Source organism: Lissotriton vulgaris, chromosome 11 (assembly GCF_964263255.1).
Source record: "Lissotriton vulgaris chromosome 11, aLisVul1.2, whole genome shotgun sequence".
NCBI classification, from domain to species: Eukaryota; Metazoa; Chordata; class Amphibia; order Caudata; family Salamandridae; genus Lissotriton; species Lissotriton vulgaris.
The window spans coordinates 196,795,826-196,821,801 of record NC_141699.1 but is presented as its reverse complement, the minus strand read 5'-3'; the positions used below and the strand labels follow the sequence as shown (position 1 = coordinate 196,821,801).

Sequence of the window (25,976 nt, the reverse complement as noted above, 5' to 3'; positions counted from 1 at the left end):
CAGACCGGATTAGTTGGTGGTGTATGCGGGTGGCGTTTTTGAAGGCGTCCTTGGTGCTGGTGTTTGGGTCTTTTTTCCAGGCCTTCTCGAGGGAGCGACAGAGTTTCTTGGATTTCTTAAGATCATCGTTGAACCAGGAGGCGTTTTTGCTGCCTAGTTTGATTTGACGTTTTTTCAACGGTGCTAGGATGTCGGCGCTGTTGGATAGCCATTGGGTGAAGTTAATGGCTGCTCGGTCGGGGTTTGAAGAGTGGACAGGAGGATTTTGAAGGAGCGATGAGGAGATCTGGTCGATGGTGAGTTTGTTCCAATTTCTACGCAGGGTGGGTTGAGGGTGGTTGTGGATTGTGGTCTTATTGTAGATAAAGTGAACGCAGCTGTAGTCCGTCCAATGAGGAGCTGTGGTGTGGCTGAATGAGACAGGTTTGCTGGAGGTGAAGATAGGGTCAAGTGTGTGACCTGCAATGTGGGTGGGGGAAGTGACGAGGTTGGCGAGGTTGTCCAGAAGGGTGGTGGCGCTGTTGTCATTGCTCTTTTCCAGGTGAAAATTGAGGTCTCCCAATAGGATGTAGTCTTCGGAGGGGAGGACGTGTGGGGTGATAAAGTCAGCGATGTCGTCATTGAATTGTGCACAGGGTCCCGGGGGCCGGTAGAGGAGGGTGCCTCTGAGTGTGGTCTTGGGGTCGGTGTGGATCTGGAAGTGAAGGTGCTCGGCGCTGGCAAGGTTGATGTCTGAGTTGGTTGAGATGGAGATGGAATTCTTATGGACGATGGCAATGCCTCCTCCTGTGTGCTTGACGCGGTCCTTCCGGATGATCTTGTATCCTTCTGGGATTGCAATGGTGATGTCTGGGGCTGAGGAGGCGTTCATCCATGTTTCTGTTAGGAAGGCGACGTCCGGTGAGATGGTGTCTAGTAGATGCCAGAGGTCGATGGCGTGTCTGTGGACTGAGCGGGTGTTGAGCAGGATGCATTTTAGGTGGTTGGTGTCAGGTCTCTGTATGGCATTGGTGGATGAGGAGTTGGTTTTGGTGCCGTCGAACTTGCAGGAGTTGCATGAGAAGGGTCCATGGGTGTGTCCAGGGGCGGCTTGGACACAGTTGGGGGAGCGGCCGGGGTTAAGGGCTAGGAGGGAGGTGGCATCGTAGGTAATGCGGGAGGGGTGGGAAGGATTTGGGGGCCAGGGGGTCTGGCGCTGGGCGCGGACGGGCGTAGGCGGGCTTACCTTTGGCGCACCTTTGGCGCGGCCGTAGCGCGTGGACGCTGCGCGTAGGACCATCCGTACTTAAATGGTTAGTGGGGGGGGGGGGGGGGCGGAGGATGGGAGGGTCGGCTGGGAGGCGGGAGCGGGGAGGAGACACGGGGCCCAGGTAAACACACAACAACAGCAAGATGGCGGTGGGGTATCCCAATACAAAGCAGGGGCACAGTCGCCGGTCAAAATGCCAAAAATACTGCACGAGCGCTGATTAATTAATTAAATTATCGTAATGCGGCAGCAAAGAGCAATGAATAATAGACAGGTATGCCAATAAACTGCACGAGCGCTGATTAATTATTTATATTATCGTAATGCAGCACCAAATAGTAATGAATGATAGACAGTCTATAAATATCGATACCAGGCGCTCCAGGTGCTATGCTGTCGTAAAGGCGCTCTCTCGGCACAGGCAGGGATCGAGGGGGAGCGAGTGGGAGCGACCGCAGACCAGAAGATCTAGATCTAGACCTAGGTAGGCTTTAGAGCATAATCATTTAATGAGGGGGTAAAAGAAGATCGCGAAGAGAGAACATAAGTTAGACCATGAGGTGTTTCGAGGCATTCTGCTTCCATATTTGAACCAATAACAATTCTAATTCTAGTCTTTGCCAGAGACCTGCAGAAGAGAGCTGGAGAACAGCCTAATAAAGAGGCTATTTGAGCATATAAAATATGGAGCAGCAGATATTTCTGCAAAGATCACTAATTCAAGCTGACGTGCTGAGAGCTACTTAAGGCAGCTCAGTGGATCCTACCATGTATCCTAAGAAAAGTGGTTAGCAGGTAGAAGAAATCTAGTAGCTTTGATGCAAAAACCATAGGTAAGAGGAACTGTTGAACAAGGTGGAATTTCAAAAGAAGAGTCAGCCTCAAAGAGGAGGCACAGGAAGAATGTTCCCCCTTTAAGCAAATTTACTTTCAGTGCTGTTTGTTTACTGGAACCAAGTATTCAACTACTCCAATCGACTCACCACCACTTTTAGCCTCACCTGCGTGGATAAGATAAAAAATGCTGCATACAAACTTGGTACGGTTGGAGGCAAAGTATAAGAGCCAGCCCATAGAGCCCACTCATCAATGTAATATGACTAGCAAACATAGGAATCTAATTCTGAGACTGCACAATAACAAATTACACAGCTGACATGTTCTGCACTGGCAATAGGGACATGAGTAGCTGAGGAGTAAAGCCATATATAACATTCAAAGACACAGTGTATCCTCTTGCAAATCCAGCATTGCTGCTTAAGAAAGCATTATGGTTCACCATAATCACCTGGGCGTACCTCCTGCGTTCTCAACTCTCCAAGACAAGATTCTAAGCAACACTAGACAACACAACTGTAAAAATAACAGAATCTAAGATTGCTTCCCTAGTAGTGTAATATTCTGAACACTGAACTCACAAGCTACTTTCTTTAGATTTTTGCATTTTAGGGTGAAAATACATCTCATCCCTTTTCTTTTATTCCTTTTTCCCATTGCGCATTCCCAATTTCATCATTACCACTCATTACCTTTCCGGTAGCTCCTGTCATACACTAGGAACAGCAGAGCTTGGATAATGCACCCATCTTTTGTTCTGTTGACCCACTGGTCTACCAGTGACATGCACACCCAACAACACTTGACAATGCAGCTAAATCATTTTTTTTCCGCTTCCCTTCCACCTCTTGCATCTCACATCGCTGTTATACATTCTATGGAAGATGGGTTTGTGTGTGTGTACTCATGTGAGAGAGAAGCTTGTACTGCTGCCTATATAGTAGCTTGTGAGCTTTACAGTATCATAAGAAAAACTATTTACTAAACAAAAGTCAAAACGGATGGCTTTGTCAAGCCCCTTGGTTCTCTAATTAGTAGTCTCAGGAAAAAATGTCAGGGCCAAAATGATTCATTCTTTGAACATATTAGAAACAAACTAAACTGGAGGTTGTGGTATGGACATTGGATCGTTTTTTCTTAACACCTGCTACAGCATGAACAACTCAAATTAAAAATAAAGGACAGGGGTCTTATTGACTGATGATGCAAATCTAATGCTATTAAAAGGGTCAAAATGTTGAAACAATCTAGCTGTCGAGGCCAGCATTTATTAACTTTGGGTTGTGCAATCAACCGATTTTCAAAACATTTGGCCTTCATAGTAAAATGACCAAGCCTGAAAACATTTTTAAAAAAAACACATTTGCCAGCTATATTGCCTGTAAATTTCCTGATCATATTATCCAGGGAGCGGGAACCTCGTCACACTACCTATTCTTTGTTTTTTAACCCCATCCACCACCGGAAGTTTCTTTGCAGGAGGTCAATTTAGTTGGACACGCCCCAAATTCAAACACATTTTGCAATTGCTTTTTATGATCTGAATACATTGAATAAAATTGAACTCATGCAAAAATATAATAAATCGAATAACTAATACACTGGCAGCTGATCAGAGATGGCAGCACATAACTTGCATCGAAAACGGAGGACATTTCCCAAAATGGTCCAACTTCGGGTGAAATTAAGAAATACGAAGAGTGGGCACTGTCACTGGAGTAAAGCAAACTAAAACAATATACTCCACTGTTAATAAACCACTTACTACCAACCAGCCGAGTCAGTGGTGCAGAGATACCAGTGTCTGTACTTAATTCATACCAACATGAAAATATATTGTACAAATTATGTTGAAGCTCAAAAGCAGGCCAAACCATTGCGTCAGAGCACACACAAAGGTGCAAAGTCAAACAGAAAATTTTAGCACAGCAATAGGTTTAACGCTATTACAATGCCAAACATGTAATAACAGAAATACGTCTACGACAGAAATCTTTTTCAGCCGCTGCTTGCGCCCTAGAATTATGCATCATGACCAATCATACCTTGTTTGGCCCATTCGGTCAAGTCACCATGCCCGGGATGAGTGAAACCCTCAATATCCGTAGCCAGCTCCTTGTACATATTCTCCAAGCTACAAAGAAACAAAAACAAATCAACCCTCAATACAAAAGAAAAAAACATTCAAAACCGACCACATAAAGAAACCCCAAATCTCGATGTTGCAAAAACAGACTCCTTGTAAAGAGGTTTTGCCAGAGTCCCTTATACTTTACAAGAAGTCAGTAACTGATTACAATGTTCAGATAACCCACTGATTGCTAAAATTTAAAAGATTAAGACGACAATGCCAACAGGACAGCTCTGTGGAGTGAACGCTAGATGCTTAGATGCGTGCTTACCTTGTAAATCAGTTTTGATTCTCCCCCCCCAGCAACCTACTTAAACTTTCATCTTTCCAGAGACAAAAGAAGGAAGTACCACTGTACTGGGATAACAGGGTAACCCATAGCAGTAAACATTACGAAATTACTACATTATGTGCCAGAAAAACACAAAAATCTGTATTGCTAGTTAACTATGTTCCTTGGGTAGGCATTGCAGTGCATAAAATGGATTATAAAAGTTAAAGGTGGCTGCCTGAATATGTATTTTGATAGATATCTGGACCACACAGCTTGTGTACCCATAAGTGCTATTACCAACAAAATGAATACATACCTGGGGGGAGGTGGCACTGGTCTTTGCACACTGAAGCACAGTCCATGAGCTTGATTTGGTCCATGGTATGGATCCTGCCCCAGGATAACAACCTTAACCTAAACCAAAATGAAATAGATTATAAAAGGCTTAGAGATAGTTGCAGAGAATACAATTGCATTGACTGCACTGGATTTGCTCTTGGGCAAATGGCACTTAATTGGTGGACGGGATTGAAGCCAATTAAAAGAGGGGTGAGCACGGTTAGAAATGGAATTTCTGGTTGGCTAAGGTTTGCGCCAAAGCCAGGCAGAAACCACCACTCTTGTCAGGGCAAGGAAGTTACACGCTGAAGATAACCCCTGCTCGTCCCCTTGGTAGCTTGGCACGAGCAGTAAGGCTTATCCCAGAGGCAATGTGTAGAGCGTTTGCGCAACACACACAGCAGCAACATACTAGGCACACCACAAAAGTAACTCTGCACAAGGTTATATATAAAAATAGCCTTTGTATTATCATAAACACATCAGAATAGTAATCACACAACATACACTGTGCCAACTGGCACTAGGCAATATTTAAAGGGGATTATATACACATTACAAGGCCAATTGGGCCACTGTCAGAACCATCACAAAGTGAAAATAGTAGATATAAAACACAACCAGTAACTACTGGCAAAACACTGTACTCCGCATTATGTCCTGTAACATAAATCATAGTATGCAATCAGTATCACATTGGGCGTCAAATACATTATGCGCCAACCTCATAAACCTATACATGTTGGACCATAACCTCCTAATCATAAATCACATTAGAGGCATAAATACAGTAGAGAATAACCTTGTGAACACAAACACAGTATGCAAAGCTTCATAATCCTAAATCACATTAGAGGCAATCACAGTAGAGAATAACCTCACAGGCATTAACTACAGTAAGCAGATAACCTCAATCATAAACCACAGTAGAGGCATCAATCCGGGTGCATAATCATATTTCCTGCGCACCACATAAATCACATTTAGGGCCTGGTGCCCTATCAACTGGAGGCGCAATCGACAAATATACCCACATTGCCGTTGCACACTGTCAGGTGGGGAAGCTGAGGGAAATGCCTAGCCACAACGGTGCCCTGGGGACCCTCAACCGGTCCCAACCATTTAAAAGAGAGGCCTCTCTCACCGGAGCTTGTTGCCCGCTCCTCTCATCTCCTCCAGTGCGGCGAGGACAGGATTGGCGGCATCTGGGGGAACCCCGGCTCCTCGAGGACTCTGCAGCAAGCGGGGCTCTCTCAAGATCAAAGGAGCCCTGCTCGGCACGTCGCCTTTCTCGATCTTCACCCGGGCTCCCACCAGCTTAAGCAAGCCCCGCTGTGGCAACTTCCTGTCTCCACTGCAGGACCTGCCCACGTCCAGGCAAGGTTACCCGACTTCCTCCTGCGGCGTTCCTCTTCCCCGGATCGCGGCTGATTTCTTTCAGCAATTTCAAAGTGCGGAGTGGGCTCCCGCCACACCGCAATAACGCGGGGTAGGCTTCAGCTTTTAAAATAAAAGCAAAGAGCGGGGTGGGCACCCGCATTTAAAATAAATCCCGGAAGTGGGGTGGGCACCCGCATTTAAAATATATCACGGAAGCTGGGTGAGCACCCGCTATTATTAGCAATATAAAGCAGGGTGGGAACCCGCTGTCATTAGCTCAACAAGTGGGGTGGGCTCCCGCTAGGTTCACAGCAGTTTGAGGGGAAATCCCCACACCGGGATTCCCTAGAGTTGAAGAGCAGCTCAGTGCTGCAGGGCCCCCACGTTCTCTCTGTGAGATGTTGGCCTGATGTGTAGTGCTTACTATTCTAGTGATCACTCTGTATCAATCCAAACAACCCTTATTGATGATTGGTTGTAAGTCAACCTTATAGACCAGCTATCCTAGTAGCATCGACAAGAGCAGTCTTTAGGCTAAACTCTAGAGGGCGTGTTAAGCCAGCTGTTATACCATCACATATACCCCTTGAACAGAAAGTGAAAGGACACCACACATGTTATGAAAATAAAAGGATATTTATTTATAACAAGTCTACCCTGATCTCTTTATGAGTCAGGGAGCTAAGCACACAACAAAACTCTTAACTCCTTGGACGCTCATGACGAGCTCAACTCGTCATGTTGTACACCTCCCATACACTCATGACGAGCTGAGCTCGTCATGAACAATGGGAAATGAGAAGATCCAGCATAAAAGAAAAATAACACTAGCATCGATGTGGTTAAGAAAATACTTTAAGTCGCACAATTTACACAAATGCCCGAGGGGCACTGTAGGAGAGTAGGGTCTGCAATCCTATGATCACCCAGATTTTTTGCTTTTGTTTCACTGGTTTACGACTTTCTCTGGCTGTGGGCCTGCCAATCAGACCCACAGCCTGGCTGTTCTCTCTCTAAATTACAACGTGTACCCTAGGTGCATTTACCAATTGGTACTGGGCCACCTTATCAGACCCTGTAACTCAGGGCATAGGTGTACCCAGGGCCTACCAGGGGCTGAAGCATGTATTATGCCACCCCTGGCTGGCCTCCTAAATTTGACACAACTGGCTGCATGACAGCTGGGGCAAAGTCGTGTAATCACCCTTTGCTGTAGATATAGTATACCTATATCTAACCCTAAAAATGGACACACAGATTCCTATCAGTCACTCCTATGGCAGGCCTTCACAATCCTGAAGGCAGAGTGCATGGAATCGTGTGAAATGGTGCTCTGGCATGAGCTGAGGCCGTTTGCAGCTTGCGGAACCAAGTCCTAATAGCTGTTCCATGATAACGCATACCATATACTCTTAAGTGCATTATAATCCTCGCGGTTAAATGCTATCTTTGGTATTGCTTTATCAAAACATGTCGAGTAAGGTGTCATACGAATTGGAATACTAACCCCTCGCCAATTCTGGCGACGGGGTTGGCATTCCACCCTTCTAGAGGGACACGACATGTATGTAACTGTGAACCCCGGTTAAAGTTAAACGAAGCGTCAGCTCCACAAAATGGATGCTGCCACCACAGACACGAGTCTGACCCCCTGCAGCTGGGAGTCCTTCCAGCGAGGGGAGCCTGGACAAAGGGTTTCCTGTCAGGGGCGGTGCTAGCACCGTCCCAGACAGGGTTTTGTATATCCTGGGTAGGCAGGGCTTTACAGGAAGGTGACTGCTGAGTGGCACCCCGGTGCTCACTACGCATAGGCCGGTCAGAACCAGTTCCAGGGGAACACCAGCCCCTGGCCTGGGGAAAGTCCGGCATGGGAGAGGGGTGTAACCACCCCCCTCCTAGTCCCACCCATAGGCAGGACCTAGTCAACGGGTCAGCCCCTTTTCTTAGTATAAAGATAGGAGCGGGCCCCCTGTTCAAATTAGATCATCTTTGGAATCAAGACACGACTTTCTACGAAAGGACTTCAAGATTTCTTCTTCAAGATTCTCCCTTGTGGCTAAGGAGTAGTCACCCTGCGTCCGCAGGCACCATCTTAAGAACCCTGCGGTCTGCTGCAAGTCCTTCCTCAGGAATCCGACGACCCAGCTCGACGAGACCCGGCTTCCCTGGCACCTCTGACCTCTACTCACCTCTACAGCCAAGCTGAGAACCGTGAGTGCGACGAGACCTCGAGGGACCGGCTATCGCCAAGACTGCATGACTTCTTTCCAGCAAGCCCGCCGAGTGACCCTCTGTTGAGTGCTTTGGGGTCCGAGAAGCCCCGACCCTGAGCAGCTCCAGCACCGAAGTACAGCCTCCCAGCATCTCCACGATCTGCGTGGGGCCCTTCTGCTTTTTGCTGCTCACCGCGTTGTTTGGCTACTAGCCCGCTGGCTTGTGACCTTCTGAACGACGCCCGACGACATCACTGCTGCTGGTCTGGTTGCTCCAGATTGGCCCTCGCTCCCTTCCAAGAGAGGAGCACCCCGGACCCTCCTGGTCCACTCCAGACGCCATTTTGAGTCCACCGCGTGGGCTTGAATTAGCCAAGGCTTTGTTGCCCAATCCTGGGTCCAGCGACGCCGACAGCTTCATCCATCGTGGGACAGCTCGCTCCTCCATCCTGGTCGCCGACAACGCCTCCTGGTCCGTGAGATCTGCAGAGCACAGCGTCGCCCACTCACCTAGTCGAGGTGACTACCATCCTGTGCCCTCCTGGTGCCACCTGACTACTGGCTAGTAGTCACGAACTTGGTCCCCTCTGCTTTCAGGTGTCATCTCTCTTCAAGATCCAGGCTTGGATCACTTCGAACTCTCTTCACTGGTCGCCTGCCAGCATCTTTCTTCCAGGCTCCTGGTCCGTCTACGAGGATTCCCGACGTCTTTTGAGACCTATGCAGCTGCAGCCCCTGGGCTAGGTAACTTCGGCATTTCGGTGCCCCAGCATAGCCTCACTATCCAAGGGTCAGAATCCACTTTCGTTTTCCTCCTACCAGGTCGGGTACGCCCGAGAACACTAACTTTGCATTTACTAGCTACCATAGACTTTGTCCCGCATCACGCGTGAGAGTGCACACTCTGCACCCGAGTCCCCTGGGTCTCCTAGAAGTAATCTAACGATTCTATAGTCAAGTCCTAGCGATTCCAAAGCCTATTAGTACTGTACTTACCTGCTAGTAATTTCGCATTCCACTTTCAGAGTATATGGTTTTCCGTGCCCCTCGGGCATTTGTATATACTGTGCTAACTTAAGTATTTTTGTAAGAGTTTTGGTTTGTGCTTAGTACCCTGTCCTCATAAAGAGTACAGGGCTGTTGTGATTCTAATAAATACACTGTTTATTTTCATAACACTTGTGTGGTGTCCTTTCACTTGGTGTTCAAGGGGTATATGTGTGGTATAACAGCTGGCTTAACACGCCCTCTCGAGTCTTTAGCCTTAGACTGCTCGTATCCACGCTACTAGGATAGCTGGTCTATAAGGTTGACTTACAACCAATCATCAATAAGGGTTGCTGGACTGATACATAGTGATCACTAGAATAGTGAGCACTGCATATCAGGCCACCTTCTCACATTGGTGAGCAGCGGTTGGGATTTGAGCTTGCTGTTGTTTTACCACACGTATCCTAAGAATATCTTGTTGAAAGATCACATAAGTACTTCAGGTACATATAACTTAGCTTAGAATACTCTGAGTTCTACTGAACCAGCTGTTGCAGCTCCTCAAGGCTTAGAACACCTTGGCTGCAACTCTTAGCAAGGGATCAGTAGGCAAACACAGTGTAGGTAGGTGCATCACTTACACCACACTAGAAGCATGTCTAACCTCGGAGAGTCTACTGAGACCCCTCTGGTGGTTGAGGACCCTCCACAGGCCTCTTCTAGATATGCAGCCCTTAGCTTCCAGGAGATGAGACAAGTGTGTACCTCCAGGAAGCTAAAACAGGGGTCTAACCCCACAATCCCATTTCTGATTGGTCTCTTAGAGACTTATGATGCCAGAAAGGCTGAGAAACTTCTTAGCTCTTCTCATCCAGAAGGGGACATGCCTGCCCTAGAGGGAACCAGGGGTGACCCAGATCTCATCCATCTCTCAGCAGAGGAGGATGATGATCAGGAGCCATCTGAGGACGAGGCAGACAAAGGTCCAGAAGTAGTTAGTCAGCTAACTAGGGACAACTTAAGCAGGCATGAGAATGGTACTAGGAGATCCCTGGGACCCCTCTCAGGTCAGCTTAACATTGGGAATGGACGAGTTAGGTCTCTATCAAGAGGCTCTAACAGATCCATTCAAACCAATGGCTCTCAGGCCTCTGCTCTGAGGAGGATGACCTCCCCTCAGGAGAATCTATGAAGCCAAGGAAAGGGAAGTCAATCTGAGGATTGAAAGGGAAGAACTTGCCCTGGCCAAAGAAAGACTTGCCTTTGCTAGAGAGCAAGAATTGAGTGGGTCAAAACCCACTGGTGGCAGCATTGTACCTAGCAATAGGGAAAGGAGTTTTGATACAAAGCACCTGAATAAGATAGTGCCCCCCTTTAAACAAGGGGATGACATCCACAAATGGATTACTGCTTTGGAGAGGGCCTGCACTGTACAGTGTGTCCCCCAGAGTCAGTGGGCAGCTATCTTGTGGCTCTCCTTTGAAGGTAAAGGTAGAGATAAGCTCCTCACTACTAGAGTGGAGGATGCTAACAATTACCAAGTCCTGAAGAATACACTGATTGATGGGTTTGGCCTAACCACTGAGCAGTACAGGCTGCTGTTCAGGGATACCCAGAAAACTCAGTCTCAGGATTGGTCTGATTTTGTAGATTGTGCCACTAAGGCTTTGGAGGGCTGGTTGCTGGGCAGTAAGGTTACTGATTACACAGGATTGTATAATTTGATCATGAGAGAACAAATTTTAAACAATTGTCAGAACCAGTTGTTGCATCAGCATCTTGTTGACTCAGATCTGACCTCTCCCCAAGAATTGGGAAAGAAGGCAGACAGATGGGTCAGAACAAGAGTTAAGCAGAACCAGGGCCAGAATCAAGGTGGTCAGAAGAAAGCAGACCAGAAGGGTAAAGATTCTAAGGGGGAACAAAATGACCAGAAGTCTTTAACAGGTCCCCAACAACCCAAAGTGGGTGGGGGTCAGGCTCCCCAGAAAAAGAAGAATCAAGAAGGCCAATCTAAAAGGTGGTGCCAATACTGCAAAAGTAAAACTCACTGGTTTAGTGAGTGCACCAAGAAAGGAGGAGGGCAGACTCCTGCCACTGCAGCCCCCAAGGCACCTGTGCCCCCTAGTACAGTCAGCAGTGGTAGTGCACCTCCCAAGGGTTTAGTTGGGTTAACCTCGGGTTCTGAGGGGTATGACAACTTAGTTGGAACACTCACTCAGGCTGTCCTTGTCTGTACAGGGGATGTGGATATATCCCCTGATATAAGTCCCAATACTTTGGGCAAATACAGGCAGACACCTTTGATAAATGGAAAAATGTCTCAGGCCTATAGGGACACTTGTGCCAGTGTCACAATGGTGACACCTAACTTTGTGGACCCTGGACAGATCATGCCAGGTACAGATTTCCTGGTGACCAATGCAAGCAATGTCACTACCAGTCATAGTATGGCAATTGTTGATTCCTCCTGGGGAGGGGTAAGTGGCCAAAAGAAAGTTGTGGTTAGTTCAGACCTCCCAGTTGAATGTTTGTTGGGCAATGATGTGGAGTCATCACTATGGTCAGAAGTGGAGCATAGGACTCACATGGAGATGTTAGGCTTGCCAGCACATGTGCTTGCTGTGACTAGGTCACAGGCCAGAAGATGCCCCACTGAACAGGTGCTGGATCCTGGAACAATGAACCAGACACCTTCCAAGAAGAAGAGCAGTAGGGTTAAGGCATTGCCTTCCCCCTTGCCCCAGGTTGTGGATCAAGTCTCAGAGGAGGCTGACCTACAGGAATTGAGGGAAACTGAGCCTAAAGAGTTCGAACTTGATCAAGTTGAATTTCTGGGTTCAGGTGGCCCCTCAAGTGAAGACCTGGGAAAGGACCAGTTAGACTGCCATTCCCTTGAACCCCTCAGACAGCAGGCTGCTGCTGAGGCTGCTGGGAACGCCACAGATACCCACAAGGTATACTGGGAAGATGGACTCCTGTACACTGAGGCAAGAGACCCCAAGCCTGGCATGGCCAGGAGGCTGGTTATCCCCATGTCTCAGAGAGGTTTCCTCCTTACCTTGGCCCATGAGATTCCCTTAGCAGGTCACTTAGGCCAGACAAAGACTTGGGACAGGCTTGTCTCACACTTTCACTGGCCTCACATGAATGAGGATACCAAGGAGTTTTGTCGCTCCTGTGTCACTTGCCAAGCCAGTGGTAAGTCAGGTGGCACAACAAAGGCCCCCCTTATACCAATGCCTGTGGTGTGGGTGCCCTTTGAAAGTGGGGATTGACATTGTTGGTCCAATGGAACCCCAGACAGCATAAGGGCACAAGTTTATACTGGTGGTAGTGGATCATGCCACCAGGTATCCTGAAGCTATTCCACTTAGGACCACTACAGCACCTGTAGTGGCAAGGGCCCTAGTTGGAGTGTTCTCCAGAGTGGGCTTCCCTAAGGAGGTTGTCTCTGACAGAGGTGCAAACTTCATGTCAAGTTACTTAACTGCTATGTGGAAGGAATGTGGTGTCAACTACAAGTTCACCACACCCTATCACCCACAATGCAATGGGCTTGTTGAAAGGTTCAACAGGACCCTAAAAGGGATGATTCATGGACTACCTGAAAAGGTCAGGCGTAGATGGGATGTCCTGATTCCCTGCCTTCTGTTTGCTTACAGAGAGGTCCCACAGAAGGGGGTTGGCTACAGCCCTTTTGAACTTTTGTATGGGCATCCTGTAAGAGGACCCCTGTGCTTGGTGAAGGAAGGATGGGAGAGACCTCTCAAAAAGCCTGCAACCAGCATAGTGGACTATGTACTTGGTCTCCGCTCCAGGATGGCTGAGTATATGGAGAAGGCATCTGAAAACCTTAAGGCCAGTCAAGAACTACAAAAAGCTTGGCATGACCAAAAGGCTGTCCTGACTGTTTACCAGCCTGGACAGAAGGTGTTGGAGCCAGTGGCCCCAGCAGCACTCAAAGACAAATGGTCTGGGCCCCACACAATTCTTGAGCAAAAGGGAGAGGTCACCTACCTGGTGGACCTTGGAACTCCCAGGAGCCCCCACAGGGTGCTCCATGTCAACAGGCTCAAAGCATATGTCGACAGGAAGGACATGAGCTTGCTCATGGCCATAGATGAGGGACAGGAGGAAGAGAGTGACCCTCTCCGAGACCTGCTCACTCAGAATCCTGATGGGTCAGTAGATGGTGTTGTCTTTTGTGGCAGCCTCTCTGAACATCAACAGAAAGACTGTAAACAGGTTCTTCAGTCTTTCAGACATATGTTCTCTCTGACACCCAGTCAGACCAATTGGTGCACCCATGAGGTTGACACTGGTGACAGCCTGCCAGTCAAGAGTAAAATCTACAGGCAGCCTGATCATGTTAGACACTGCATCAAAACTGAAGTGCAGAAAATGTTGGAGTTAGGAGTCATTGAACCCTCAGATAGCCCTTGGGCTAGTCCAGTAGTTCTAGTGCCAAAACCTCACACCCAGGGTGGTAAGAAAGAGATGAGGTTCTGCGTAGACTACAGGGGTCTCAATGCAGTCACTAAGACTGATGCCCACCCAATACCAAGGGCAGATGAGCTTATAGATAGATTGGCTTCTGCCAACTACTTAAGCACATTTGACCTGACAGCTGGGTATTGGCAAATCAGGTTAGCTGAGGATGCCAAGCCCAAGACAGCATTTTCAACCCCTGGTAGGCCTTATCAATTTGTGGTAATGCCCTTTGGTCTGAAAAATGCACCTGCCACCTTCCAAAGGTTGGTGAATCATGTCCTCACTGGGCTGGATGACTTCTGTGCAGCATATCTTGATGATATTGCTGTCTTTAGCTCCACCTGGGAGGATCACCTGGTCCACCTGAGGAAAGTGTTAGAGGCTCTGCAAGCAGCAGGCCTCACTATCAAGGCCACCAAGTGCCAGATAGGGCAGACACAGGTTGTATACCTGGGCCACCTTGTAGGTGGAGGCCAGGTTCAGCCACTAGAGAGCAAAATACAGTCAATCAGGGACTGGGCTCCTCCAACCACCCAGACTCAGGTTCGAGCTTTCTTGGGCCTGACTGGTTACTACAGAAAGTTTGTCAGGAACTATGGATCAATTGGGACTCCATTAAATGAACTGACAAGTAAGAAAATGCCAAAAAAGGTTCAGTGGACAGCAGGCTGTCAAAAAGCATTCGATGACCTAAAGCAGGCCATGTGCACAGCACCTATCCTCAAGAGTCCAGACTACTCCAAACCATTCATTGTCCAAACGGATGCTTCTGAGTTGGGTGTGGGAGCTGTTCTATCTCAACTGAATTTTGATGGTCAAGACCAGCCCATTGCTTTTATAAGCAGAAGGCTGACCCCCAGAGAGAAGAATTGGTCAGCTATTGAGAGGGAGGCCTTTGCTGTGGTTTGGGCCCTGAAGAAGTTGAGGCCATACTTGTTTGGCACTCACTTCAAGATTCAGACCGACCATAAGCCCCTCTTGTGGCTAAATCAGATGAAGGGTGAAAACCCCAAACTGCTTAGGTGGTCCATTTCCCTACAGGGGATGGACTTTACAGTGGAACATAGACCTGGTACTGATCATGGCAATGCCGATGGGCTCTCCAGATATTTCCACTTAGAACAAGAAGACTCACCTGGTCAAGGTTAGCTTATTGTCCCAAAGTTTGGGGGGGGGGGGGGGGTCATGTAGGAGAGTAGGGTCTGCAATCCTATGATCACCCAGATTTTTTGCTTTTGTTTCACTGGTTTACGACTTTCTCTGGCTGTGGGCCTGCCAATCAGACCCACAGCCTGGCTGTTCTCTCTCTAAATTACAACGTGTACCCTAGGTGCATTTACCAATTGGTTCTGGGCCACCTTATCAGACCCTGTAACTCAGGGCATAGGTGTACCCAGGGCCTACCAGGGGCTGAAGCATGTATTATGCCACCCCTGGCTGGCCTCCTAAATCTGACACAACTGGCTGCATGACAGCTGGGGCAAAGTCGTGTAATCACCCTTTGCTGTAGATATAGTATACCTATATCTAACCCTAAAAATGGACACACAGATTCCTATCAGTCACTCCTATGGCAGGCCTTAACAATCCTGAAGGCAGAGTGCATGGAATCGTGTGAAATGGGGCTCTGGCATGAGCTGAGCCCGTCTGCAGCTTGCGGAACCAAGTCCTAATAGCTGTTCCATGATAACGCATACCATATACTCTTGAGTGCATTATAATCCTCGCGGGTAAATGCTATCTTTGGTATTGCTTTATCAAAACAGGTCGAGTAAGGTGTGATACGAATTGGAATACTAACCCCTCGCCAATTCTGGCGACGGGGTTAGCATTCCACCCTTCTAGAGGGACACGACATGTATGTAACTGTGAACCCCGGTTAAAGTTAAACGAAGCCTCAGCTCCACAAAATAGATGCTGCCACCACAGACACGAGTCTGACCCCCTGCAGCTGGGAGTCCTTCCAGCGAGGGGAGCCTGGACAAAGGGTTTCCTGTCAGGGGCGGTGCTAGCACCGTCCCAGACAGGGTTTTGTGTATCCTGGGTAGGCAGGGCTTTACAGGAAGGTGACTGCTGAGTGGCAGCCCGGTGCTCACTACGCATAGGCCGGTCAGAACCAGTTCCAGGGGAACACCAGCCCCTGGCCTGGGGAAAGTCCGGCATGGGAGAGGGGTGTAACCACCCCCCTCCTAGTCCCACCCATAGGCAGGACCTAGTCACCGGGTCAGCCCCTTTTCTTAGTATAAAGATAGGAGCGGGCCCCCTGTTCAAATTAGATCATCTTTGGAATCAAGAAAGGACTTCAAGATTTCTTCTTCAAGATTCTCCCTTGTGGCTAAGGAGTAGTCACACAGCGTCCGCAGGCACCATCTTAAGAACCCTGCGGTCTGCTGCAAGTCCTTCCTCAGGAATCCGACGACCCAGCTCGACGAGACCCGGCTTCCCTGGCACCTCTGACCTCTACTCACCTCTACAGCCAAGCTGAGAACCGTGAGTGCGACGAGACCTCGAGGGACCGGCTATCGCCAAGACTGCACGACTTCTTTCCAGCAAGCCCGCCGAGTGACCCTCTGGTGAGTGCTTTGGGGTCCGAGAAGCCCCGACCCTGAGCAGCTCCAGCACCGAAGTACAGCCTCCCAGCATCTCCACGATCTGCGTGGGGCCCTTCTGCTTTTTGCTGCTCACCGTGTTGTTTGGCTACTAGCCCGCTGGCTTGTGGCCTTCTGAACGACGCCCGACGACATCACTGCTGCTAGTCTGGTTGCTCCAGACTGGCCCTCGCTCCCTTCCAAGAGAGGAGCACCCCGGACCCTCCTGGTCCACTCCAGACGCCATTTTGAGTCCACCGCGTGGGCTTGAATTAGCCAAGGCTTTGTTGCCCAATCCTGGGTCCAGCGACGCCGACAGCTTCATCCATCGTGGGACAGCTCGCTCCTCCATCCTGGTCGCCGACAACGCCTCCTGGTCCGTGAGACCTGCAGAGCACAGCGTCGCCCACTCACCTAGTCGAGGTGACTACCATCCGGTGCCCTCCTGGTGCCACTTGACTACTGGGTAGTAGTCACGAACTTGGTCCCATCTGCTTTCAGGTGTCATCTCTCTTCAAGATCCAGGCTTGGATCACTTCGAACTCTCTTCACTGGTCGCCTGCCAGCATCTTTCTTCCAGGCTCCTGGTCCATCTACGAGGATTCCCGACGTCTTTTGAGACCTATGCAGCTGCAGCCCCTGGGCTAGGTAACTTCGGCATTTCGGTGCCCCAGCATAGCCTCACTATCCAAGGGTCAGAATCCACTTTCGTTTTCTTCCTACCAGGTCGGGTTCGCCCGAGAACACTAACTTTGCATTTACTAGCTACCATAGACTTTGTCCCGCATCACGCGTGAGAGTGCACACTCTGCACCAGAGTCCCCTGGGTCTCCTAGAAGTAATCTAACGATTCTATAGTCAAGTCCTAGCGATTCCAAAGCCTATTAGTACTGTACTTACCTGCTAGTAATTTCGCATTCCACTTTCAGAGTATATGGTTTTCCGTGCCCCTCGGGCATTTGTATATACTGTGCTAACTTAAGTATTTTCGTAAGAGTTTTGTTTTGTGCTTAGTACCCTGTCCTCATAAAGAGTACAGGGCTGTTGTGATTCTAATAATTACACTGTTTATTTTCATAACACTTGTGTGGTGTCCTTTCACTTGGTGTTCAAGGGGTATATGTGTGGTATAACAGCTGGCTTAACACGCCCTCTCGAGTCTTTAGCCTTAGACTGCTCGTATCCACGCTACTAGGATAGCTGGTCTATAAGGTTGACTTACAACCAATCATCAATAAGGGTTGTTGGACTGATACATAGGGATCACTAGAATAGTGAGCACTGCATATCAGGCCACCTTCTCACAGGCACGAAAAACCATATACTCTAAAAGTGGAATGCGAAATACTAGCAGGTAAGTAACAAGATCCAGAGGCTTCAGGATCGCTAGGACTACACTACTGAACCTTCAGGTTAGGAGCAGGAGGCCTAGGGAGATCGGGTGCAGAGTGTGCACTCTCACGTGGGATGCGGGACAAAGTCTATGGATGCTAGTATTCGTAAAGTTAGTGTTATCGGACGAATCCGACTAGATAGGCTGAAAACGAAAAAGGATCTGGACACTTAGATAGTGAACCTACGTTGGAGCACCGAAATGCTCAAGTTACCTAGCCCAGGGGCTGCGGCTGCATAGGGTTCAAAAGACGTCAGGAATCCTCGTTACAGTCTATGGAGCCTGAAAGAAGAAGTTGCTGGCAGGCGACCAGTGATTATGTTCGGAGTGATCCAAGCCTGGATCGAAGATGGAGACGACCTGAAAGCAGAGGGGACTTCTTAACCACCAGCCAGTGATTAGGTGCGCACCAGGATGGCACCGGATGAAGTCACCTCGACCAGGTGAGTGGGCGACGCTGGACTCTGCTGTCCCTCGGACCAGGAGGCGTTGTCGGCGACCAGGATGGAGGTACGAGCTGTCCCACGAAGGTGTCTGCTGTCGGCGATGCTGGACCCAGGATTGGGGCAACAAACCTTGGCAAAGTCAAGCCCACGCGGTGGAGTCAAGATGGCGTCTGGAGTGGACCAAGAGGGTCCGGGGTGCTCCTCTCTTGGAAGGGAGCAAGGACCAGTCTGGAGCAACCAGACCAGCGGTGTAATCGTCGTAATTCGTCATCAGGAGGGCCACTAGCTAGCAGGCAAGTGACCGGACAACGCGGTGAGCAGCAAAGAGCAGAAGGGCCCCACGCAGATCTCGTGGATGCTGGGGGGCAGGACTTCGGTGCTGGAGCTACTCAGGGTTAGGGCTTCTCAAACCCCAAAGCACTCACTCGAGGATCCCTCGGCGGTCGTGCTGGATAAGCGTCGTGCAGTTTTGAAGATGGCAGGTCCCTTCAGGTCTCGTCACACCCACGAATCTCAGCTGGGCTGATGATGCAGGTAGAGGTCAGAGATGCCAGGGAATCCGGGTCTCGTCGAGCTGGGCAGTCTTGATCCGGAGGATGGACGTGCAGCAAACCGCATGCGCTTAGATGGTGCCCGCTGGTGCAGGGTGGCTACTCCTTAGCCACAAGGGAGAGTCTTCAGAAGTGTTCAAGAGTTCTTTCGTGGAAAGTAGTCAAGATTCAGAATTATCTAATTTGGGAAGAGGGCCTGCTCCTACCTTTATTCAAGAAAAAGGGGCAGGCACACGACTAGGTCCTGCCCATGGGTGGGACCAGGAGGGGGGTGGTTACACCCCTCTCCCTTGTCCGGACTTTCCCCAGCTCAGGGGCTGGTGTGCCCCTGGAACTGGTTCAAACCGGCAGATGCATAGTGAGCACCGGGGTGCCATTTGCAGTCACCTTCCTCTCAGCCCTGCCTACCTGGGATACACAAAACCCTGTCTGGGATGGTGCTAGCACCGACCCAGACAGGAAACCCTTTGTCCAAGCTTTCCTCGTTGGAAGGACTCCCAGCAGCAGGAGGTCAGACTTGTGTCTGTGGTGGCAGCATCCATTTTGTGGAGCTGAGGCTTGAGTTAACTTTAACCGGGGTTCACAGTTACATACATGTTGTGTCCCTCTAGAAGGGTGGAATGCTAACCCCGTCGCCAGAATTGGCGAGGGGTTAGTATTCCAATTCGTATGACACCTTACTCGACATGTTTTGATAAAGCGATACCAAAGATAGCAAATAACCGCGAGGATTATAATGCACTTAAGAGTATATGGTACGCGTTATCATAGAACAGCTATTAGGACTTGGTTCCGCAAGCTGCAGACGGGCTCAGCTCATGCCAGAGCACCATCTCACATAATTCCAAGCACTCTGCCTTCAGGATTGTTAAGGCGTGCCATAGGAGTGACTGATAGGAATACATGTGTCCATTTTAGGGTTAGATATAGGAATACTATATCTAAAGCAAAGGGTGATTACACCACCTTGCCCCAGCTGTCGTGCAGCCAGTTGTGTCAGATTTGGGTGGCCAGCCAGGGGTGGCATAATACATGCTGCAGCCCTTGGTAGGCCCTGGGTACACCTATGGCCTGGATACCTAAGGTATACTGTACAGGGACTGATAAGGTGGCCCAGTACCAATTGGTAAATGCACCTAAGGTACATGTGTGTCAATTTAGAGAGAGAACAGCTAGGCTGTGGGTCTGATTAGCAGGCCCACAGCCAGGGAAAGTCGTAAACCAGTGAAGCAAAATGCAAAAATTTGGGGTGATCATAGGATTGCAGACCCTACTCTCCTACACTCTCTCTTTGGAAATGTAAAGCACAGCGGTCACGAGGCGCTAGTTCTTCAGTGGTCCATGGGGCATAGCTTGGCCCAGGAAGGCCAGCATTCAGGGCCCACCAGCAGGGAGGCAAGCCCTCAAGGCAGTTCCTCCTGGGCCTCCAGCAGCAGCAAGCCCCCAGCAAGTCCAGAAACAGCACAAATTCATGGGGTCACAGCCCCTATGCTTATACCCAGATTCTCTTTGTTCTGCAGCACAGGGCTTGGGGGAACCAGATGCAATTGGTTCAGGGAGAATTTGAGAGACCACCACCGGCAGGCCCCCATGTCTTTGGCAGTCCAAGGACCGCCAGACTCTTAATCGGGCACTTAAGTGTCCTAAAGATACATTCATTCACAAAGCTGCAAGTGGTGCTGGCTGAGCTTAAATTAAAATATTCAGATTGCAAAATAATGAAGAAATCAGATGACGCCTGAAAAATTGTGCATGTTAAAGAAAAACAGCCTCAAACTGATGAAAATTTTTTAATGCTCCCTGTGTGTGTGTGTGAGAGAATATAAATAGTCAAGAATAAAAAGTCCTCATTCAAATTATTTCTAATAAAACAAAGTGTAAAAAGTTAGAGCCATTAGGATTCAAGACCTCCAGGGAACGCACTAAAACTTACATCTGTGATACTGCACATCTGAGTCCAGGTATAGACTTGTTGAGGAGGTGGGTATACAGTGCATCGCGTCCTTTCCTCTGCAACAAATGTAGACAACTGATGCACAAAAAAAGAAGAAAAATGTTCAGGAAATAATTTAAAGATCGATTTGTGTGCCAAGTATAATGAAAGCCACCCAGGTGTAAAAACACAGGACACATGTCTAATATAGTCACAACTTGTATTCAAATGTAATTTTCAATTAATATTCCAGACAAATTAAAGTTATTATATCCTAAATGGCATCACACTGTTTTCTGATCTAACTAACTTGTTGGGATACAGGCTCCTTTTTGCTAAAAGATGTAAATTGTAGATATCTAAGTTGCTTCTCAGAACAATGTCCCATATTTAGTCTGCAGTACAAAGATCCTTCTTCAAAATCCCTATTTTTGGCGAGAATTGCTATTCTTTGCAGAACACTAACACCACATTGTGGCTGCTGCCTTAAATTGAAATCTGGGCTCCAGAATGGGCTTTTGGTTGGGATGTTTCCTAACCAAATTCTGCATTTGTAACTTGGTTGGAAACTTTCTGCATACTTTGTTTTGTACTTAGAGTAGCAGCTACAATAAACCACACCCTTTGCTGGCTTCATATGAAGAATATAATATTCTTCAAATAGCATGCACAGCATAATGAAGGTTTGCCTAGCTCCATCCCTACTCTAGGCAAAGATCAAACTGCATGTTCCGAACCACCCTCGGCCGAACAATTGCTGATGATGCTCTAATAAGAATAATTTTGTCTTTTCATCCAAGAGCAAATTAAATTGGCCAGGTAGAGGAAGCTTTGCCTTTACTGTTGTACGTGGGTGTGTGGTTAGGGGTCTAGGCTCCCTATGCATGGGCTGGTTTATCAACAAATGCCTAGGAACAGACACTTCTCAGGGTATGAGGAAAATAAAATAAACGAAAGAATTCTCTTGGAAAAATCACTAGTCAACACACTCCACTATCAACTAACAGGAGTTACTCTCAATCTTAAAAGGACCCAAAAGGCAATTGAATACAATCTGTTTAATGATACATAAATTGCAGAGACCATATCACAAATAACATTCATTTAGTTAAAACCATTTTCACAGAAAACATATTAGAGACTAATTATAAAACATCACAAATGGGACCAACAAAATTCCAGACATCAGTGTTACATAGGAGGACGTGGAACATCAAGCTGGTGAGTGATTAAGACTTACAATAGCTAATGGATATGTTCCTGAGATGGTAGTCACCTCCTGGGCCTTTATCTTAGTGGAGGACTGATCAGTACCCATCACCACGCCCTGGATTGTTGACTCGAACATTGAGATCTTAACTAAGGTCTTTCTAAATTCAACCCACTTCCGTGAGGGTATCACAGACCTCAGGAATCGCTCCCGGGAGTACAGGCATATACAATCTCCTGCTCAGAATATACCCCTTGGAACTTTAAGTCTCCAGTATTAATGGGAGCTATCAGTTAATTAGAAGTTTTATACGCAGATGACCAGATCTGTGACGGTCAATAGGGTCGCTCACCCTAATAGCAACAACCAAAGAACCAGAGTGAATACTGCCTTATGAGAGAAATACTTACACTATTGTCCTGAAGGTGGTGGTTGTATATTGTCCAACTGGAACGGGTCAACACCCTTTGATTTTGTTAAATTTAACAATGAATAATTTGAGACATTTTGCACTCTTATCGATTTCTTCAAATGAACAGGTTTTAATGACAAACATTGATGTCTGGAATGTTGTTTCCCATGTGTGATGTTTTATAATTAGCCTCTAATATGTTTTCTATGAAAATAGTTTTAACTATATGAATTTTATTTATTGTGATATGGTTTCTGCAATTAATGTATCAAACAGATTTTATTCAATTGCCTTTTGGGTCCTTTTAATATTGAGCGTGAGTAACTGTTAGCTGATACAGTGGAGTGTGATTGAGTTGACTGGTGATTTCTCCAAGACAATTCTTTTGTTTATTATATTATAGGTTCAAGGAAACCTATCTCTTGGAGTAATGGGGGCACTCTTCTTTCTTATAGACTATAAGGAAAATAAGGCAGCAGCATAAGAAAAAAAAAATGTCTGCTCTAGTGAATTCTAAAGTTAAGTGGTGCAAATGTGTAAGTGTGCCAGCCATTCCATAGACAATATCTACCTTGCCAGAGGTATTTACATTATTCATTTGTCAAAGTACATGCACTGACTCCTGAAATAAAATATACACCAATGCCAACTTGGTATTTTACATGCTTTTCATCCATAGACCAATTCAACTGCTTACAAGAACATGAACGATTATCACTGTAGCCTTGTAGGGAGGCGAGGATCAAGTTGAGGACTAAAGTGTCTCCAGCCAAGCTTTTACGACCCTTTAGAAGAAGAGTTGACCTTTTAATTTTCCTATGTTTTAGGGGTAGAAATCCAACTTCTGCTGCTTCTCACTGAAAAGTAATGGCCTACTGGCCACGATTTATTCAGAGTGGCACTATTGGTTGCAAAATGTTGGAGTTTATGTAACGATGGTGTGTTTATTTTTCAGTGGAGGAACACTGGTCCGATTCCTTAAAGTGATCGAGGGATTGTCAATGCCTTAAAAGTGACCAGATATAAAAACTGAAACCAGTGAAGCATCAATAGTACAATTGTTTTCTGGCTTATGCTGTACTATGGGATTATGTCTCAATCACCTTAGTGTAGCACTGTTCCTCTCTCCCCCATCCAACCACTGACACAGGAGTGATCTGTTGCTGTGATGGTAGTGGGCTGAGCAGGGTAGTTCACTTGGTCCTGGAGAGGTTTTTCCTTCAGACGTATACTGGTAAATAAAATGTAGCTGCAAATAGAGAAATAAGCTCTTAAGGAGAAGCCCATGCCACAAAATTGTGAAGCGGCTGGCAGGTCATCCAGGTATAAGCGACTTCTACAACACATAAGGAAAAAGGGCGACTGTGGGTGTCCAGATCGCCTTGTACAAGTGTGCAAAAGCGAAAGATTAAGTGTTCTTGGTAGTGAATAAGACACTGTAAAGCATGCAGTTTATGGTTTCCCCCCCAGAACTTAGCAAAGTATTGCAGTTCGAATAACTTTGAGGCAGGATGATAAAGGGAACTTAAAGTAAATATTCTGACACAAAATAAGTCTGCTTGAATGAAAAAAAATTATTAAAAAATGTGTTAGTAGCCAACTTTTAGTCTGGCTCAAGTGTACATCTTAGTATTTTGACTCCGCATAGAGTTTTTTTTCCTTTGCTCAGAGTTCAGAGATATCATTTTGAGAGCTGCATCTGTTTGCAATTCACATCACATACTGTTCATAGCGGATTAGTGAGGGCGCAGTTTGTTCTATTTTCGTATTCAACCAACACATGCAGCTGCAGGGGGAAAAAGTACACAGGTGACAGGGTACCCAGATTCTTAGGGGCAAGTAAAACATACCACTTTTCAACAAGACTTACTAAATAATTATTCAGAAATTGAAACAGTACTTTGTTTTGTTTTATATAGCGCAAACTAGACCCGAGACATCGGTTATCAGAGCGCTTTACATGAGCACCAGTTTCGTTACAGATGTACACATTCATTTTTGTTAGGCACGGGGAGATTAAGTGATTTGCCCAGAATCACAGGATGTTGAGCGTAGTTGCCGAGACCAGGTTCCCCAGATTCGAGGTCGACCGCTCTAGCCGTACGCTACATCCCCTCCCCTACCTTTGTCTTGAGATCAAGATTAATGTTCTCCCAAATCATGAACCAAAATGCTTCAGCCACTGAACAATGAAAAAAATGGAAGACAACGATGAATTGTTTACAAGACAAATAAACTAACAAGCATTGGTAAAGCCAATAGGTTTCACCTATGCGATATCTATTGGTTGTCATGATTTTATTAACTATGTTGCTCAGCTGATGGGAAAATAGCTGAAAGTAAAGAGAATAAAAGCTAGGACACGTTCAATGCCATTTTAAAAAACGTTTTCTCTTGTGCTGCAGTATGACATGGCTGAAAGTTAAACAAGCATTGACAAAGTCAATAGGTCTCTGCAATCCAAGCGATAATAGCATTGTCAATGTCTTTTAGCCATGCTGAATAGCTGCACAGCTGCTGTTCAGTATGGCTGAAAGGCATGTAAAAATCCTAAGTATACGGCAGCTACTTCAGTTTATTCTCTGAAGTAACACAAGAGCACGCACCAATGCCCTAGCAGTACGGTTCCTGACAGTGGGAGAGGCAAGGCAGGAGGAGCATGGCAAAGGCCTGAATTATCTTCAGTTTAGCAAGCACGAAAGAAGAGTAAAAGATCCGGAAGGAGGCATAAAAAGAGAAATTTAAACAATCTCCATCCGCAAAACCCACAAAATGAGGGAACTGTGCAGTTTTCATGTTTATATTCTGCCGGAAGAGGATATGGCGCAACGGCTAGAGTAGCTGACTTTGAAACTGGGGAAACGGATTATAGTATTGGCGGGAGGCTCAACACCCTGTGATTCTGGGCAAATCACTTGATCTATGTGCGTAAAAATTAATGTGCCCATCTGCAATTCAAATGGTGCTCATGATACTTTTAGGTCGAGTTTGCACTATATAAAACTGCAACAAAGTAACACCAGCTAGCAGTTTCGCTGCTTTGTCGTTTGTTTAACTGCACTATCTATACATAGTTTGATATAGAGCCTGGGTGGGAGGAGAACAGGGAGATAGTAAAAAAAAGAAGAGGCATGGCGAATGATGCCATGGACAAAGAATATGAGAGTGATGATGGATTGAGAAACGGTAAGCCTATGGGCAGGCTGAAGCCCATAGTCTGAACACAATACGTCTCTTCGAGACAGTGTACGCGCTTGTCTAGCCGAGACCTAAAATAAGGATGTGACACTAAGTGATGCTGCATCACAGTGCATTTTTAAAAATAACTTTGAAAAGTGTTGCACAGTAGCTGCAGCTGTACAACATGGCTGAAAGGGGGGAAAAACCTGGTCTGAACTCTATTCCCGCCATAAAGATTTGACTTCAAAACTGAATCTTTGCAAACTGCTGCACCCTGTACCGTTTTCACTTTTCTGGCTAAGCTTGGAAATGCTAAGAAACGTCAGCATTCAGTGCTATAGGAGAAACACCTGGAC

At 47.1% G+C, this 25,976-nt stretch overlaps 1 protein-coding gene across 4 annotated transcripts in view; it reads right to left on the bottom strand.

Moving 5' to 3' along the window:
- UNG (uracil DNA glycosylase) overlaps positions 1 to 25,976 on the bottom strand; it is a 94,729-nt gene that overhangs the window by 63,954 nt on the left and 4,799 nt on the right. For 3 of the 4 annotated variants that reach the window (XM_086943099.1, XM_086943098.1, XM_086943100.1), the window contains 3 exons: positions 20,819 to 20,914; positions 4,808 to 4,905; positions 4,132 to 4,220 (listed from right to left, as the gene is read on the bottom strand). In XM_086943099.1, the coding sequence (XP_086799225.1) occupies positions 4,132 to 4,220; positions 4,808 to 4,905; positions 20,819 to 20,914 (283 nt within the window). Of the gene's footprint in view, positions 1 to 4,131; positions 4,221 to 4,807; positions 4,906 to 20,818; positions 20,915 to 23,543; positions 23,690 to 25,976 lie in introns of all 4 variants that reach the window. The other variant, XR_015300884.1, reaches the window with a different exon arrangement.